General features: G+C 37.6%; 1 protein-coding gene across 2 annotated transcripts in view; it reads right to left on the minus strand.

The window, feature by feature from the left end:
* Positions 1-265: 265 nt before the first annotated feature.
* The window catches only part of LOC149555971 (lipase 1), a 67115-nt gene continuing 50532 nt past the window's right edge, over positions 266-16848 (minus strand). The window contains exons 3-9 of one of the 2 annotated variants that reach the window (XM_089830097.1): positions 9016-9156; positions 8776-8886; positions 8506-8649; positions 8365-8405; positions 8171-8250; positions 3600-3695; positions 266-1198 (exon numbers count right to left, since the gene is read on the minus strand). In XM_089830097.1, the coding sequence (XP_089686223.1) occupies positions 873-1198; positions 3600-3695; positions 8171-8250; positions 8365-8405; positions 8506-8649; positions 8776-8886; positions 9016-9156 (939 nt within the window). In that variant the 3' untranslated portion in view covers positions 266-872. The remainder of the gene's footprint in view (positions 1199-3599; positions 3696-8170; positions 8251-8364; positions 8406-8505; positions 8650-8775; positions 8887-9015; positions 9157-16848) is intronic. The other variant, XM_089830098.1, reaches the window with a different exon arrangement.

Raw genomic sequence — 16848 nt, forward strand, 5'->3', positions numbered from 1 at the left:
AAAGCAAGAAGCAATAGACCTAGACCAAAAGTAAGCATATTTGAAAACATGTGTACATATGCTACTTGCACACATTCGTAGAGGTTTAATTTACATTGGTATTATTGTTTTGCAATAAGGCTAGATTAAATATGACACTTTTTAGTCAAACATAAGCAGATACAAGTGGTCATTAGATTTAATTCAAGATTACATTCTTCAAACCCAAATGGAACATCTGAAGAGAAAGGAATAACACATAGCACATACTGAGCATTTGTTCGTCTATCCCAATATACAATTACAATTTATTTACCATTTGGAAACAGTCCTTAAGTTCAATATACATACGCGACATACTTCATACAGTAAATACTCCAAAGTTATTCTGGTATTCAATGAAACAATTCATATGCTTCCAATCTTCCTTGCAAATTGCAATATTGTTCAGGCATATGTGTGAGGACTGAATCTTTGTTCCTTTGTGTTCAGATTTTGTGTATGAAATTCTTGACTGGGATCTAAAGAACAAGTGGTCATTAGATCAAGTTCAAGATTACATTCTTCAAACCCAAACAGAACATTCATGCCTGTCACAGCTGAATTAATCTATGTATGTTGCTAGGGACATCCGACGAGAAATGGAATAACAAATAGTACATATTGAGCATTCTTTTCATCTATCCCAATCTACAATTACAATTTATTTACCATTTGAAAACAGTCCTTAAATTCAATATACATACACAGCATACTTACATACAGTAAATATTCCAAAGATTTTATGCTACAAAGTTATTCTGTTATTCAATGAGACAATTCATCTGCCCCCAATCTTCCTTGCAATCTTGTTCAGGGATATGTACATGGACTGAATCTTTGTTCCTTTGTGTTCAGACTGTGTATGAAGTTCTTGACTGGGATCTAAAGAACTTCACCATGCTATCATACAAATCTTCTTTGGCATTCACACTGAGAATAAAATCAAGATGACCATAGGACTCCAAATAGACCAACTCTGGGATACTTTTCAACTCAGAGAGCGTGCGGTTACAATCCACCGCATCTGCTAAAGCATCATTTCCTCCATATGCCATCCACAAAGGAAATGATTTAGGGATATGAGATAGATAATAAGGTATTGGGGTAAAGCTTCCATAGTGCTTGATATTGCCCCAGAGTCCATAGTCATACTTCTCAAATGTTCCCTTTCGAATCACTACAGCCAAAAATAATTTTCAAGAGATCATCTGCAATGTACCAAGTAAAACTGAAAGCAAAGAAAGGGAATTTAAAGGCTATTTTTGTTCCATAATCAGTTAGATTTAGGTTCTAAAACAAAAAAAAATTCAAGTTGCACTGAAATTCATATTTGAGAACAAACCATAGTCAGACTACCAGAAATTCAGAGCGGAGGTCCATAGGCATTAAAAATGCAGTAGTGCCTGGAAAATAAGATGCAAATGTGGTTGCACCGTTGCATTAACTTAATAACTTCTGATTTTTAACGAATCAAATGCCTACTAGGTAATTATGAGCTTTAATATTTACAACCTCATCTGACATGGCTTCCTCAGCCCAGGTGTATATCATTTCAGCAACAAAGAAATGAAACACCCTGTTGCTGAAATGAAACACCTTGGGAGGGTTTTAAGACATTCAGAAAAATTACACCCCCGAAATTGGTTCCACAGGACAGAGATAAATGTTTTAACAAAAAGATGGATCTCATATGGAAGCATTTTCATGGAGTTGGTGGTTGATTAAGCTGAATAAGACTGATTTAAGCTTGAGGCACTTATCCATGAACAGAAGAAAATGTCTCTGGATAAAAGAAAATTGATAAATGAAAGAAAGAAATTATCCGTCCTACAAAGAATTAAAAATCTTCTATTTTGAGATGTGAGTCATTCACATATCAGGAATTGCTGAGCACAAGAAATTATCCATCCTACAAAGAATTAAAAATATTCTATTTTGAGATGTAATAGTCATTCACATATCAGGAATTGTTGAGCACTCCTTCCCCATGGCTCGATTTTCTCATTTTTTGCTTCAAATATAAACTCATTCCTTCCCCATGGCTTGATTTTCTCATTTTTTGCTTCAATTATAAACTTAGTATATGTCTAGGAAGCTAACGAACTTCAGACTTCAGTTTGATACTAAGAAACAATAGGATCATAAACTATAAAATTCCTAGTGATTTCTAGCTTCACATTAGGACACATATTGAAATCACCCTTGTGGAACATATTAGTCATCAAGTAATGGGGTTGTTCTCAAAAAAGGAAATGCATAAATACAGCAAATTAAAGTCAAGCTGATGCACAAATTTAGCTAAAAGTTCAGAGGAAGTAAGTGAAGACAAAGAATAGAACTCCCTTGAGAAAGAATTATATGTTTCTATTGAAGGTGAGCAACAATAAGCGATTCTGACCATGTAAAAATTAAGCTGTAGATACCCCTTGTTCTTGTACTTAAAATGCAAACATTAGAACTAATAGATCATACAGAAGAAAGCATCCGATATGCATATCCTGAACAGAATACTAGAAGTTATAACATTGATAATATAAAGAAGAAAAAAAGCATCCTTTACTCTGAAAAGAGATCTAGGATTTAGGCCCAATAGGCTGTACTTGTGAAAATGACTCAACAAAGCGATACACAAAAAAACAAAAATCTAAGATTCTCAAATGTATTTGGATAAACTAGTCCTGTAAGAAAAGCTCAAACTTGAAAACTCTCAGACTTCTATAAGAATGAAATTAAAATTCCTGAGCATTACATAATGTGTTACTTTACCATCAACAAAAGGAGAGTACAGTATATGAACAGTAGGACGAGCGGGAGCAGTTATAGCGGAGGGGTTAGGGTTTGTAGCAGTGATGGAGATGCTGCTGAACCAGAAGAGGTAGATGGCAACAATATTTCTTCTCTGGGAGAGGCCAGTTTGTTTGCTTCTTCCTTTGGTGATGATGACTGCCTTGTCGGGGGCCTCTTTTTTGGCCGGAAGTCATCATGCATTCTTATGTCCAGCATCATTAATTAAAGTGAGAGACAGCATTAAGATGCGTGATTTAGGGAAGTGTACTCTAGCCATGTTAAATTACAATATACCAAAACTTCAAATTCGTTGGCAGATGCAGAATAATCTCAAATTTGATGATATAATGGGGTTTCCTTTTTATTTTTATATCCTGATTCCATGGTTGAAATCTGACTTTGACTTCAATAAAATACCAACAGGCTCTTGTACCTTCTATAGTTCATATGTGTCAACCAATGCTTATCTACAATAGATGCTCCATAATTTTTTGTTCTAAATGAGGTTGATTTAAACAGCACTGAAGAAGAGAACATTAGCCATGTATATTAATAACCTTAGACTACAGACTTGTTTCAAATTTGGTATTGGTGGAGCTGCAGATGGCAATAAGCTGACATTGAAGACATACATTGAGGTCATTCCTATTTGGTATTACTATAAAGATGCAACATGCAAGTTCCACTAGTCTCATTAAAGAATATAAGTGACCAAGTTGTGCACATACTTTGTCACACAAAATGAACTAAAATTTAGAAAATTAAAAAGGTAAAGGGAATCAGAAGCATACTTTGGAAAAGATGTTTTAGATTTTTTGTTGATGATGGATGAGGCTCATACTGTAGATAGAAATCAACTCTTGAGTTGTTGAAACAACAATTTGGACCTGCAAAATACAAAAAAATTGACAAATCAAATGATTTTTAAATACTAGTTTTTAACAGACTACAGAATTTGGTAAAAAGGAAAGTCACAGATATGTAGTATAGGGTTCTAGGGCTTTTAGGTCCTCTAGGAGCTCTAGATCCTTAAGAGAAGGCATACAAGATATATCTGGAAACAATACAAACTACTATTAATTATTCTTTCGTACGTCTGTCAAAATTTGTGTATAACATCTGTTGTCCATTTGAAGGCTTCTAAGAAAATTGAAGTGTGAAGAAAACTATTAGCTTTAGACTTGAATTTGTGAAGAACAAGTGTTTTATGTTAACATGATTTACTACTACTAGTTGGGTCAGACAAGTCGATGATAGGGAAACCACAACAGAAAGAGAAAATCTGTAGTTGAGCTCAGAAAAGCAATAATCACATATCACCTATAGATATTGAGTACAAGGCAATTGGCCAAGCAATTTGGATGATGTGAGCATTTATTCAGTTGCAACACTAGGAATCAACAACATTGCTCTATGATAATAAGAGTGACTCAACTAGCCAGGTGTTCATCACATTGCAAACAAGAAGAATAGCAGAGCAAGGTATCAAAGAGAAACAGTGACATTGACCCAGCTGTCGAGCAAAACATAAGCGAAATTCACCAAGCTTCTGATTTAAACAAATAAAGTAAACAACATGGGACAACAACATGGGACGTGCTGGAAAAAAATCAATATATAACTTAGAAAAGTTTGGTTCATGGTTGGTTGGTTGCAGCTATTTAGGTATCAAGCATGTTGTATTATCATTATAAAAAACTGGAAGAGACATTTTCTTTTATACCAAGATCTGAAACAGTATTAACGTAATGATCATCCTGTGTGTTCCAATATTGCTTATCAATTGTTGCATGTGTGTTACATCCCAATTTTTTACCTAATTTGAAATATAGCCGTTGAGGTTCACATGAAGTCAGTTGGCAGTTTAATTTGTTATAATCTGGTGAAATGGTAAGATAGTTAGTCGTTATGATTTCAAGTGAACATAACATGCTAGTTGATCGTTAATCACGAATTCATGGCATTGGGAAGATGGTTAACCGTTGTGATTATTTATAATTAAATAATTTATTATGATAATATAATTTAATTGCAGGAAACATGTTGAAGGGGTGGAAGCATTGTTAGAAAAGAATTAGGCAGGAGCATCACCATCACTAGGCAAATGGGTTGAGGACCTAGCAACTCGATAAACAGGATACATCTGTGGGACCCGCATGAGTTATTTAAATAAATAATTTAATTAAAATAATTGAATTATAAAACATACCTCAGAAGAAGTTAAATAATCTTTCATCATATTATTTAATTATTATAATAGACATCTATATACGTGCATATAGATATAAAAATGGAATTGCACCATTATATTATAATAATTTGATTAAGTGTTGTCATTGATTAATATATTTACATGTGCTTATATAAATAATAATATTCAAGATATAATAACGTTTGACTTATAATAATATTTGAGTTATAATAATAATCGAATTTTCTTTCCATTCTTTTATTCTTTCCTTGTTTATAATCGATTTAATACTCGGAAATTTGAATCGACTATAATCTTTTCAACTCCTCTTTATTTAATTCCTTCTTCCCTCTCTTTCATAATCGATTTATTTGGTAAATCGAAATGGTTTATGTTTTCATAACCAGTGGAAGCCAAGAAGGCTCAGCCTTCCTTTTATTTTAGCCGTGAATGGAATCCGGCACTTTTATATATATTGTTCGTCTGCTTTGCCTTATGAGGGAGTGTTACCATCAACCTTTTCCATGCTTGCTTTGTTTCCTTCTAAGCCATGAGACTCTTCTTAGTCGAAACTTTCATTCTGTCTGCACCCTACATCTTACTATCTCTTTCTTGCTTCCCCAAAGCTTTGCATACCGCAAACCAAGTCTTAGAGCTAGCGGGAGAAACAACTTGCCAACAGGGGTTCCAGCCAAGGATGGGAGGAGCCATGTCCATACTGTTTGCAATCACAAACACAGGTCATGATTTAACGCCAATATAACTCATAGGTATTCCTTTTTGCTGAGCCTATATCCAACTGTAGTCGGCTATGAGAATATGACCTATGTGTTTGTATTTCATAAATTTCCATTTCTTGATTGTTGTCGGCTACGTTTGGATAGAGCTGAGAATAATGCAAATATGTTTTTCATATGCATGACATCTTTTCCTAATTTGAATGCCTGACCATAGCCGGATATGCATTGCTAGGACTGTGAATAAGATAACACATGCCTTTGTAAATCATAAATCTTCTTTTCTGAGTAGAGGTCAAAAATACAGCTGGCTATACTTTGATTTAAGATAAATACCTTGCTGTTAATCTCTTGCAATCACATAGAGTCATTGGGATCTTCTCATTATTAACTTTGTGAATTGTTATATCATTTACGAATTCGAATGGTAGCTGTAGCAACTTCAACGATTATATGAATAGCATCAAAAACCATGCAATCATAATCTTCGAACTAGATCAGAATACTTATAGATTCTCTAACACCTTGGATTCACCGGTGATGAAGCCACGAAAAGGTGAAGAGGTAGAATGAATCTGCAAGAACGCAGAAGAGATCAGATATGATTAAATTAATTAAACAATAAATTATGAAATCTTTAAGAATATCTTTTTCAAATTACAAATTGTTATAAGCTAGAAGATATATGTTATCCATTAATTTGTTGGTAACCAACAGACAAAGCCAAATGCTCTAAGATCCAAACACCTAGGATTCATCAACTGTATAGCCATGGAAAAGGGTGAAGAGGTGAGATGGAGTCTGCAGTGACATATAAAATGAAAGTTAGATATGATACATTAAATCTAGAATAGTGATTATTTAATAACTCATGCATGTTCTTGTACATTGTAATTTTTTGCTTTCAAGTCGAAAGGTGTGTCTAAATACCAAGATGTTCGGTTGATGACAAGATGACCCCTGTCTATTCCGGATAGGGAGGGCCTTTCTCGTTAGAAATTGTGTGGGGATAAAATTATGGTCCAAGGTTGGGTAGTTAAGCCCCTGACAATGTTCTCTCTCCATATGTTGCCGGACATGCATCGGACAAGATAAGCTATGAATTCAAATGTTTTATCGGAACATGTATTATCACTTTTATATATAAAAAGGTACGATTAATTGAGTTATTTCATCGTTATAGATATTTTACACCTAGATGCGAGAGATAGATTTATGGATTGTTTTTCATTTATGTGAATATCGAATATGAGCATATTTTCTAATCTTGAGTTATTGCCATGGTTAGGAAGGAAAGGAATCTGAAGCCCTAATTGATTCAGTGGTAACTGGAACCCTAAATGATACAGTGGTATCGGAAGCCCTAAGTGATACCGTGGTAACTGAAAGCCCTAAATGATCCAACGGTAATTGATGCCTTAATTGATACAGTGGTTTGTGATGTCCTAATTTTATATAGTGGTATTTAATAGTAGTTGTCATTTAATTTCAATTTAGCGATATTGGATTGTAGTTGATATTTGATATTGTTATAGTGGTATATGTGGACTAACTTGGGTGGTTGCAGAAGCATCCCTACAATGATTTATTGGTTCGAATTCCATGGTATGTGGATTTTATTTTCTATAGTAAATTCATTGATGATGTCTTAAGAAATAATGTTTAACTGTCTTTAACAGTAAATCTCTTTCACATGAACATGACCATTATAACTGTCTTCCTATGAAATTGAAGCAATAACTATATTTCTTGGAGATGTTAGTTGTCAATTTAGACCCAAGAAAACGGGATGTTACAATGTGAGATTGTCAAGCTTGTCTGTGACAAAAACAATTTAAATGGTCTTCGACGCTTGTTGGCTTAAAACTTGGAGCTGATTCCATTGAGACAGATACACTTCACATTTACTAATTCAGCTCCACTAAAACTGAAATTTGATTCACCTTTTAGTTTGTTGCTGGTTAATGGATGATTTTGAATGGCATAACACTACTAAACATCCCCTTAAATAACTATATTTCTATGGCAAAAGATAATTATCATATGCTGTTATGGTTTATTCCTTTTTATCAGGTTGACTACAAGCAAAAGGGTCAAACTATAAACTTCACCAACCAATTATATATCTATGAAAGATAGAAATATTATAAAAATGCAGAAGTCTTGCAATTTCTATTTCTTCAGGTTATCACAAAGACCCAAAATGTTGATGCAAAAATATTCACACACAATTGTATCGAAAAACCAAAGCAAGAAACAGTGTGAAAAGTTGATATCATTAATTTCTACTATTTCTGGCATGTATTTTTTTAGGACAGTGGTCTCAGCATCAAATAGCAACAAACTATCATTGCATTAATATCAATCATTGAGTGAATTTCTATAGTTGCAGAACAAGTTTATCATTCAGAGGGAGAGAGAGAGAGAGAGAGACCAGTTATAGATGTAAGCAGGTTTCCACACTTTGTGTCTTCCAATGCACATACATAATCCACTAGCTGAAGGCCAACTTTACTGTGGTATATAATAATCTCAACATCAGTTCACAGTAAATAAAGAAAACTTAATTTGGGAAGGAAGTCCATACAAATATTTTTTATAGGAGATGAGGAAAGCAAATACTCTTACGTTCTAAAATTGATTTGATGAAGTCCCATTGAAATCATCATCTACATTAGAACCATCCAAGTTTCACTTTCAGTCTCTTTTGCACTTAGCAAAAGTTAAAACAATTCTTCTATCTATATGTGAATTATTCGTGTAATATACCTGGTCAAGGTGTATATTTACAGCTGTGCGGGCAAAACTGGAAGTTATGTGATCTAAGTAAGATATGGGGCTTAAAAGAGCGGCGGCAGCAATCATGTTCAAAACCTTGGACTGAGTAAAAGCGGCAAGTCCCATAATAGTACCCTACCATAATAAATGCAATAAACACATTGTTACGTACACTTTCCATGAGAAGGTTAGCAACTTAGCAGTACAAAATCAGTAAACATGTAAATGTCAATGAGAATATGGCACTACAAGCACACAAACCTGTGAGTGGGCCACATAATAAACTTTGGACCCTGTTAAAGAATATACAAATTCAATCATAGCTGGAAGATCATAAGCTGCCAATTCATCCCAACTCCAATCCCAGAAGGCCTACAACAGGAAAGGTAGAATGAAAGAGAGAAAGGAAAATATGAACTTCATCCACTTTATTTAGTTTAAAAATGCACAATTGAAGCAGCAGCACTCCCTAAAGCTTATATCAGAACATAGAACATTTACCTTGCTGCCTTCTGAGAAAGAGACGTGACCATAACTCCACCGTGTACCGCGTACATTTCCAACCCAAACATCAAACCCAGAGTCTGCTAATATGAATCCCAAGGATTGTTCTTTTGAATTCTGAAACCAAGTGTCTCCACCCTGATTATGCATCAGAAGTCCACTTAATGCATAAGCAACAGTTCCACTTTAGCTGTGAAGGTAACAAAAGATCTAGTGACACAGGCAAACCCCATCTAGGTAGGAATCAAGACAAATTCAGTTGCTTCACTCTATTCTCCATGGCCACCTGCTTTCCCTCATAAGGGAAAAAGGAAAAAATAGACTTCAACTAGATGCAAAAATAATCTGTTTACAGACAGCAGTTTTTGGAGTTCCCAATGGAGATGAAGAGTTTCCAACCCTATTGGGGTCTATGTCTACACTTCCAGCTTAAGACATTTATTCCACGCAACACAGAAGTTTTAAACACAAAAATATTGAGCTTGCAATGTCGTACTATTTAGTAACTGAGTTTAAGTCTTCAGCTCAATATAATGAAATCCTTAGCCACAATCTTTCATAACTTAACAACACAAAAGCAAAGTAGGTTTTAATGAGGAGAAAACAAGCATTGAAGTTCTGACTAGTTAATAAACATTCAATAGTAGTAGATAACATATGAATCACAAAAATTCTATTGTAAATGTTTAAAGATACATGCATACATACATATAAACTCAGTTTGGTCTCAATCATGGGATAAAGTTGAAATATTCCGGAATGTTGGGTTTTATACAAGTAACAAATTCTATAGCAGATGATATTGCAATTCTAAATCTAGTTGTTGAATATGTGAAACTAGCAAAATCAGAATGCAATTTTGGGATAACATTATCAGTTACTCACAGTTCTGATATTCAAACTAGGGAATCTCGAGATGGATTTACCATCATCATTTGTAATAACTACTCTCATTCTATATATATATATGAACATGTTAAATGATGATATAGCACTGTCTGAAAGAGTTGATGAAGATTACAATGCTGTTATTTATAGATAGAAAGATAGATTGCAAATTCTATGAGTATTCTCCAAGCGCTGAGTAGGACTCTATTTCTTTTGTTGGTCAATTTTTATGAAATAACCCTGACAGGTTATTGCTTACTCCAGCACCAAAAAAACTCTTTATACTTCAAAGGTTTGACATTTCGTCAAACAATTAGCAATCGAGCTCTGATACCACTGTAATGACCCTAGCTATAAAGGTCACTAAATCCCAATATTGTACTGTGGCAATTCGTCAAATAATTTGCAAGTAATCACCAAAGAACCAAATGCCTAAACTGAGACAATTCATAAAAACATTTGTTTGAAATCTGAAACCGCACTACAAGACAATGTTCTACAAATTTACCAAACGTAATGGTAATACAATCTGTATTCAGGTTAATTATGTTACCGAGCATATAACAATGACTGAATGTTCCTTTCAAAGGATAGAAGCAACCTTTAAGAACCTGAAATTCCTTGACTCCGTGAACAAGAGCAAGTGATAATCCTTCATTGCACTTTCCAACAGGTGCCTGAAATGCTCGACCAGTAGCACTTGTGAAATTCCTCCACTTGTTGAGAAGGATCAACGGAAAGTGCGCGAGGACCTTCGGGGGATCCAGTACACCAGCATTACGTGTGTGTATTCTGCATATTGATACCAAACTCTTCCTCCACGGATTCGTCTTGTAACACCGCTAATGGATGCGGCCCCTGGAATGACCCTTCGTGATTTGAAGATTCCCAATCCCGCCTACCGGAATGGACGCAATTCGTGCTGACCGCCGTTTGTAGTGCCGCACTGCAGATTTACCCGTCTGCCACCATGCTGACGCGATTTAGAAATTCCTTTGCACCCCCCAATCCAATATGAGTTTTCTTGCGCAAGATATGGGTCGGTTGCTGGTTATTTCCCCGTCTTCAAGGAGGTCGCAATTTCTCTCGCCGTCTGCAACAGTTTAGCTCATAATTTCTTGTTGGTGACCAAGACCTAGATGGCTCCCATATTCTGCGAAAAAACCCTCAGTTCCGACTCCAATGGTGAGACAATATGAGCCGTAGTTGTTCCAATCTTCACGCGAAACTCTGCAACTCACGTCGGCTCGCGTTTTTTAATGAGTAACCCTCACGGTTCCTCACCCATGAAGTAGATGGCTTTAATATCTCAATCTTCCACTGAAAGTTGGTTTCGGCACTTATAATCGCTTTGCCCTTGGATGACGCCCAGCTGCGGAAAGTTTAAATCCACTTTCTTGAATTTTTGTTGTAGCTGAGTTCCCAAATTGGGTCATAGAAAGCGCTGGCGGATACGCTATTTCCCCTTAGATATTTACCGGGAGTAATTGATTCCAGACTTATTCGAAATTGGATTTCTGCCGGCTCATAATTCACTAAACCCGATAGCTCCTACAGCCTTGTTCCGGAGATAACGCGTCCTCAGTAAAAGATCGACCATTATATACACTTTGAGTGCGGTAGATTCTGACTCGACTACAATACCAACCCTTCAATCCTGCGATATTAATGATCTTCGAACAGTGACTGAAATGCATGAGAAGAAAGCGCCTGCAGATTTGATTATTTGGGATTAATTCGTTGTTTGCAGTCACCTCTAAATTGAACCCTCGGACCCACGCGTTTAGTAAATTTTTGAATGTTATATATCCTGCTTGGTTTGGCTAGAATGCTGACGGAATCTCCTTACCTTTCTGCCAACAGATCCTGGTAGAATTGATGAGCTTAAATCTTCGAATATCAATTCCCAGAATGATCCACCAAAATTTTGGCCTTAAGCCACAAATTCTGCCCTGATGAAATGACTGAATGTCACCTCCAATCTGCAATAATTCAGATGATATTTCACACCCTCAAAATTGCGTACCAATTGAGAGTTATCGTTCTCAATGGCCAACTGTGACAATTGTAGAAACCCTAGGTTTCACAATGCACCTGTGATTGAATCACAACCTGAAAATCAAAGAGAGATAATCAACTGCTTGATTCGAATGGAGCCCCGGGGTGCCTATTTATTCTTTTCTCTCCACCTTCTCCAGAGACTTCTAGAACAATTTGATCTTATCTCATAAGTGACTTTATTAAATATTTTCCAAGTCACTTTATTAAATACAAGGTTATCTTTTAATATTATGTATTTAATTAAAATAATTAATTAGTTGTCCTTGGACAACCAGTATTAATTAAATTAATTAAATCGAACTGTCACCAAAAAATTGGGGACATGACAGTCCGCCCTTCCTGAAATTGCTTGTCCCCAAGCAATGGCTGAACCATGAACCAATCAGTCTTCCTGGATCCCAAATGTAAATCTGTGTATCATCCCAATCCTCATCATACTCCCGTGGAGAAATCATCAATACCAGTATCTGAGAAACTGTACTCAACATCCAAACAACTGACAATTCTGATGAAATCATCTGAAAACCAACTGTAGATGTCAGTAGAAGAAGCCATTCTGCGGAACTCAAGCCAACTGAAACATCAACTCCATCAAAACTCAAGCCCCTGTCAAAAAGACACCTGCACCCAACTGCATTGTAGATATGACAACAGCCATAGGTACCTGAATTACTGCCATCAAATCCAATTTCTGAAAAACTACTCCGAGTGTGTCGATGCTGCAGGCTGAATAACTTGCTACTACCACTTCTTTTTTCGAAAGAAGGTGCCAATCTATCCCCTAATGGATGGTAAGAAACTGGAGCCGATCTACATCTGCGTGAAATAAAATCTTCTATCTCTGTGTCAAAAGAGAAATGATGAGCGTACCCTACCGTATAATGCCGGTAAGAACCTCCAAATTCTGCTGCTAGCTCATCATCACTGAACTGGTAATCAACATATGGCTCCATTTTCTGACTCCGAGTGACTGTAGGTTGGATAGGTCCTTGTGCACTCTGCTCAACAAACCCCTTCTCGAGATCCCTGTGAGGTAGCATAGTAGAAAGGACCCCTATAATCTTCTCAACCAATCTGCAAATAACACTAGTATCATGGATGAGAACACCTTCTGTCACTTCATGCGAGTCCAAATGAACACGTGCACTGTCCAGCAAATACTCCATAAACGATTCAGTGCAGTAAAAATTATATGAGGAAATATTTACATACTCCCCTTTACACCACATCTGGTCCTCCTGAAAGGGTGGCATACTCAGCTGTACCACACTGTCGTTTATCAGAGAAGAATCAATCTGGAGACTTGACTCTACTAGTACCCCAAACTCATTAGGACCAGCTACTACCAAATCCTGAATATGTGTGTCAGCCTCAACAATATGCTCCTTAGTAGTAACTGCGGAAGTGTACTTACCATCATCCACCTCAGTAATCAAATGAACTGGGTCTGGGGCTGGTTTTGACCGCAAATGCTCCAACTCCACGGTCACCTCCTTCAACTGAAACTGCGACTTCTATAGATCTCGCTGTGTGTCCTCTAATGCCTCAGTAGTCGCTATGAGCTCTTGGGAAAGCTCACTCACCTCCTCTTCACGATCCAAGAGTGCCTCATAGGCTATGCTTCCCCACTCAACCAAGTGATCACGGTCGGCTACCAATCGTAAATAATCCTGCTTTAAAATCCGAACAGCTTCACGCAAGGCATGAATCTCTGCCAAAGAAAAGTAACCACCGCTGGACTCATCTGTCATAGAAGAACCCCAACCAGTAACAGCCAACAACTGACGAGCAGTATCAAAATGCTCGCAAGCGATAGCAATGTCTCGCTCACTAACTTTCAACTGGCTAACCACATGATGGCTCTGGCTAGATTGTCTTCTATAAACTCCCTCTGACACATTGTCTGGAGGAATGTCTTCAAAGATACTGGTCTCTGGATTATTACCATCTATATTTTTCGAATCAACTTCGGAACTCATATCCACATCCAGAGTGTCAAAATCTGTAGTCCTGCTATCAAGCTCTTCTGTACCTAAAGAAACTGTCAAGGAAGCCGAATCTTCAAAACTGTTCACTTCATTCTCCCGGATGTCATCAAGGTCAAAACGATCCTGGGACTCATCTGTACATGCTTCCAAATATGAAAACCCTTCAACACCTTTCAGCAAGGATGGTCGACTGGAAATATGAACCAAACCCAACAACGGTGCATAAAAACTAATACCAACATCGGATGTTCTGCTGGCACAAGGAAAGATAACACCGTATATTCTGCTAATCAAATCCATGATAGTACTCAAACCATCTTGGCTATCATAAAGTGCTAAAGATCTTCGGTTGACTGAATCCCAAATGCTGCTGAAACATTCCCGAATCCATATGCAAGAAACAACTGGTAACTCAAGCAAACGACTTACCTGAGTAATGTGACCAATACCAGCTAACTTCACATACCTGTCTGCCATTGTCCTTGTATCCTGGATGTGAATGCAAGATGAACTCGTAACATTATCAGCTACCATATATGATCCGTCTGCTGCAGGGAGCTGAATGTCAGGCATGTAAGATGAAACTAAGCCCAGCTCCACGCCATGCTCATTTCTATGCCTCTCCCAGTCCTGTAATGCCAAAGTTGCTCGAGTGTCCTCAAGCTCGCAAGAAAGCTTGACAACTTCCTCCTCCTTCCTCCTCAAGGCATCTGAATAGTCTTTGGCAAGGCTTAGAAGATGGTCACGATCTGATAGAAGATGTAAATAGCTCAGCTTCGTCGTCCCCATCCCTTCACCAATTGCGTGTAAGTCACAGCAAGAAGAATTTGCCTGAACTCCCTTATGTCTTCCTTGTAACTGAATCATCTGGATGTGCTCTTCTAACATCTCCCGCATCCTGTCATGATGAGATAAAGAAGCCACAATACTATCTTTGCTTTCCTTCAGCTGGCTGGACAAATCATGTGAAATACCGCCAATTTCATCCTCATGTGACGAAGCATCTAACTGAGCCTGGTACTCTCTGTCAGCAAAATAAATGCTTGATGTCTACTCATTTTCACCAGGTATCTCATCATCATGCACAATGACATCTTCATCATCATCTGAACTCACTTTACTGAAATCATTGCTTGTCGGAAGAGTACATGAGACATCACCCTTGGAAAGCTCGTATTCAACTGTCTCAACTTGAGTGTCAAGTTGACAGTTACTATCCATCAGCGTAGTATCCTTCACCGCTTCTTCCTGAGGCTGAACTAAAACCTCTAGCTGATTGCACACCTGTTTCTCGAACTCCTCATTAAGGTTCCTCGTAACATCTCTCTTTGTATCAGTCAACGCTTTGTGAGAAGATGTGCCAAAATGAAATCCAGTTGATTTATTTACCTTAGCTGGGACGGACAGCCTGTCAAGCATACGGTGGTGCTTAACCAACAGTTCAGACATGTTATGTTTGATTTTTCTGAGCTCATCCTGAATGCCTGAATAGTCCTCCTTTCCACAATTCCGACTCTGAATACTGTGTCTATTACTTGTCCGAGATTGTGTCCTTGGAGACTTTGTGCTGTACCTGTCCATCTTGGTTGAAGTAGAGTGCTGATCACTCCTGTAAGTCGGTTCTCACCCCACAGGATGGCAAGAAAACCGCTCTAATACCACTGAAATAACCCTGACAGGTTATTGCTTACTCCAGCACCAAAAAAACTCTTTATACTTCAAAGGTTTGACATTTCGTCAAACAATTAGCAATCGAGCTCTGATACCACTGTAATGACCCTAGCTATAAAGGTCACTAAATCCCAATATTGTACTGTGGCAATTCGTCAAATAATTTGCAAGTAATCACCAAAGAACCAAATGCCTAAACTGAGACAATTCATAAAAACATTTGTTTGAAATCTGAAACCGCACTACAAGACAATGTTCTACAAATTTACCAAACGTAATGGTAATACAATCTGTATTCAGGTTAATTATGTTACCGAGCATATAACAATGACTGAATGTTCCTTTCAAAGGATAGAAGCAACCTTTAAGAACCTGAAATTCCTTGACTCCGTGAACGAGAGCAAGTGATAATCCTTCATTGCACTTTCCAACAGGTGCCTGAAATGCCCGACCAGTAGCACTTGTGAAATTCCTCCACTTGTTGAGAAGGATCAACGGAAAGTGCGCGAGGACCTTCGGGGGATCCAGTACACCAGCATTACGTGTGTGTATTCTGCATATTGATACCAAACTCTTCCTCCACGGATTCGTCTTGTAACACCGCTAATGGATGCGGCCCCTGGAATGACCCTTCGTGATTTGAAGATTCCCAATCCCGCCTACCGGAATGGACGCAATTCGTGCTGACCGCCGTTTGTAGTGCCGCACTGCAGATTTACCCGTCTGCCACCATGCTGACGCGATTTAGAAATTCCTTTGCACCCCCCAATCCAATATGAGTTTTCTTGCGCAAGATATGGGTCGGTTGCTGGTTATTTCCCCGTCTTCAAGGAGGTCGCAATTTCTCTCGCCATCTGCAACAGTTTAGCTCATAATTTCTTGTTGGTGACCAAGACCTAGATGGCTCCCATATTCTGCGAAAAAACCCTCAGTCCCGACTCCAATGGTGAGACAATATGAGCCGTAGCTGTTCCAATCTTCACGCGAAACTCTGCAACTCACGTCGGCTCGCGTTTTTTAATGAGTAACCCTCACGGTTCCTCACCCATGAAGTAGATGGCTTTAATATCTCAATCTTCCACTGAAAGTTGGTTTCGGCACTTATAATCGCTTTGCCCTTGGATGACGCCCAGCTGCGGAAAGTTTAAATCCACTTTCTTGAATTTCTGTTGTAGCTGAGTTCCCAAATTGGGTCATAGAAAGCGCTGGCGGATACGCTATT

The sequence above is a fragment of the Cupressus sempervirens genome, chromosome 5 (assembly GCF_028749045.1).
Source record: "Cupressus sempervirens isolate cs-2001-9-10 chromosome 5, ASM2874904v1, whole genome shotgun sequence".
Classification (NCBI taxonomy): domain Eukaryota; kingdom Viridiplantae; phylum Streptophyta; class Pinopsida; order Cupressales; family Cupressaceae; genus Cupressus; species Cupressus sempervirens.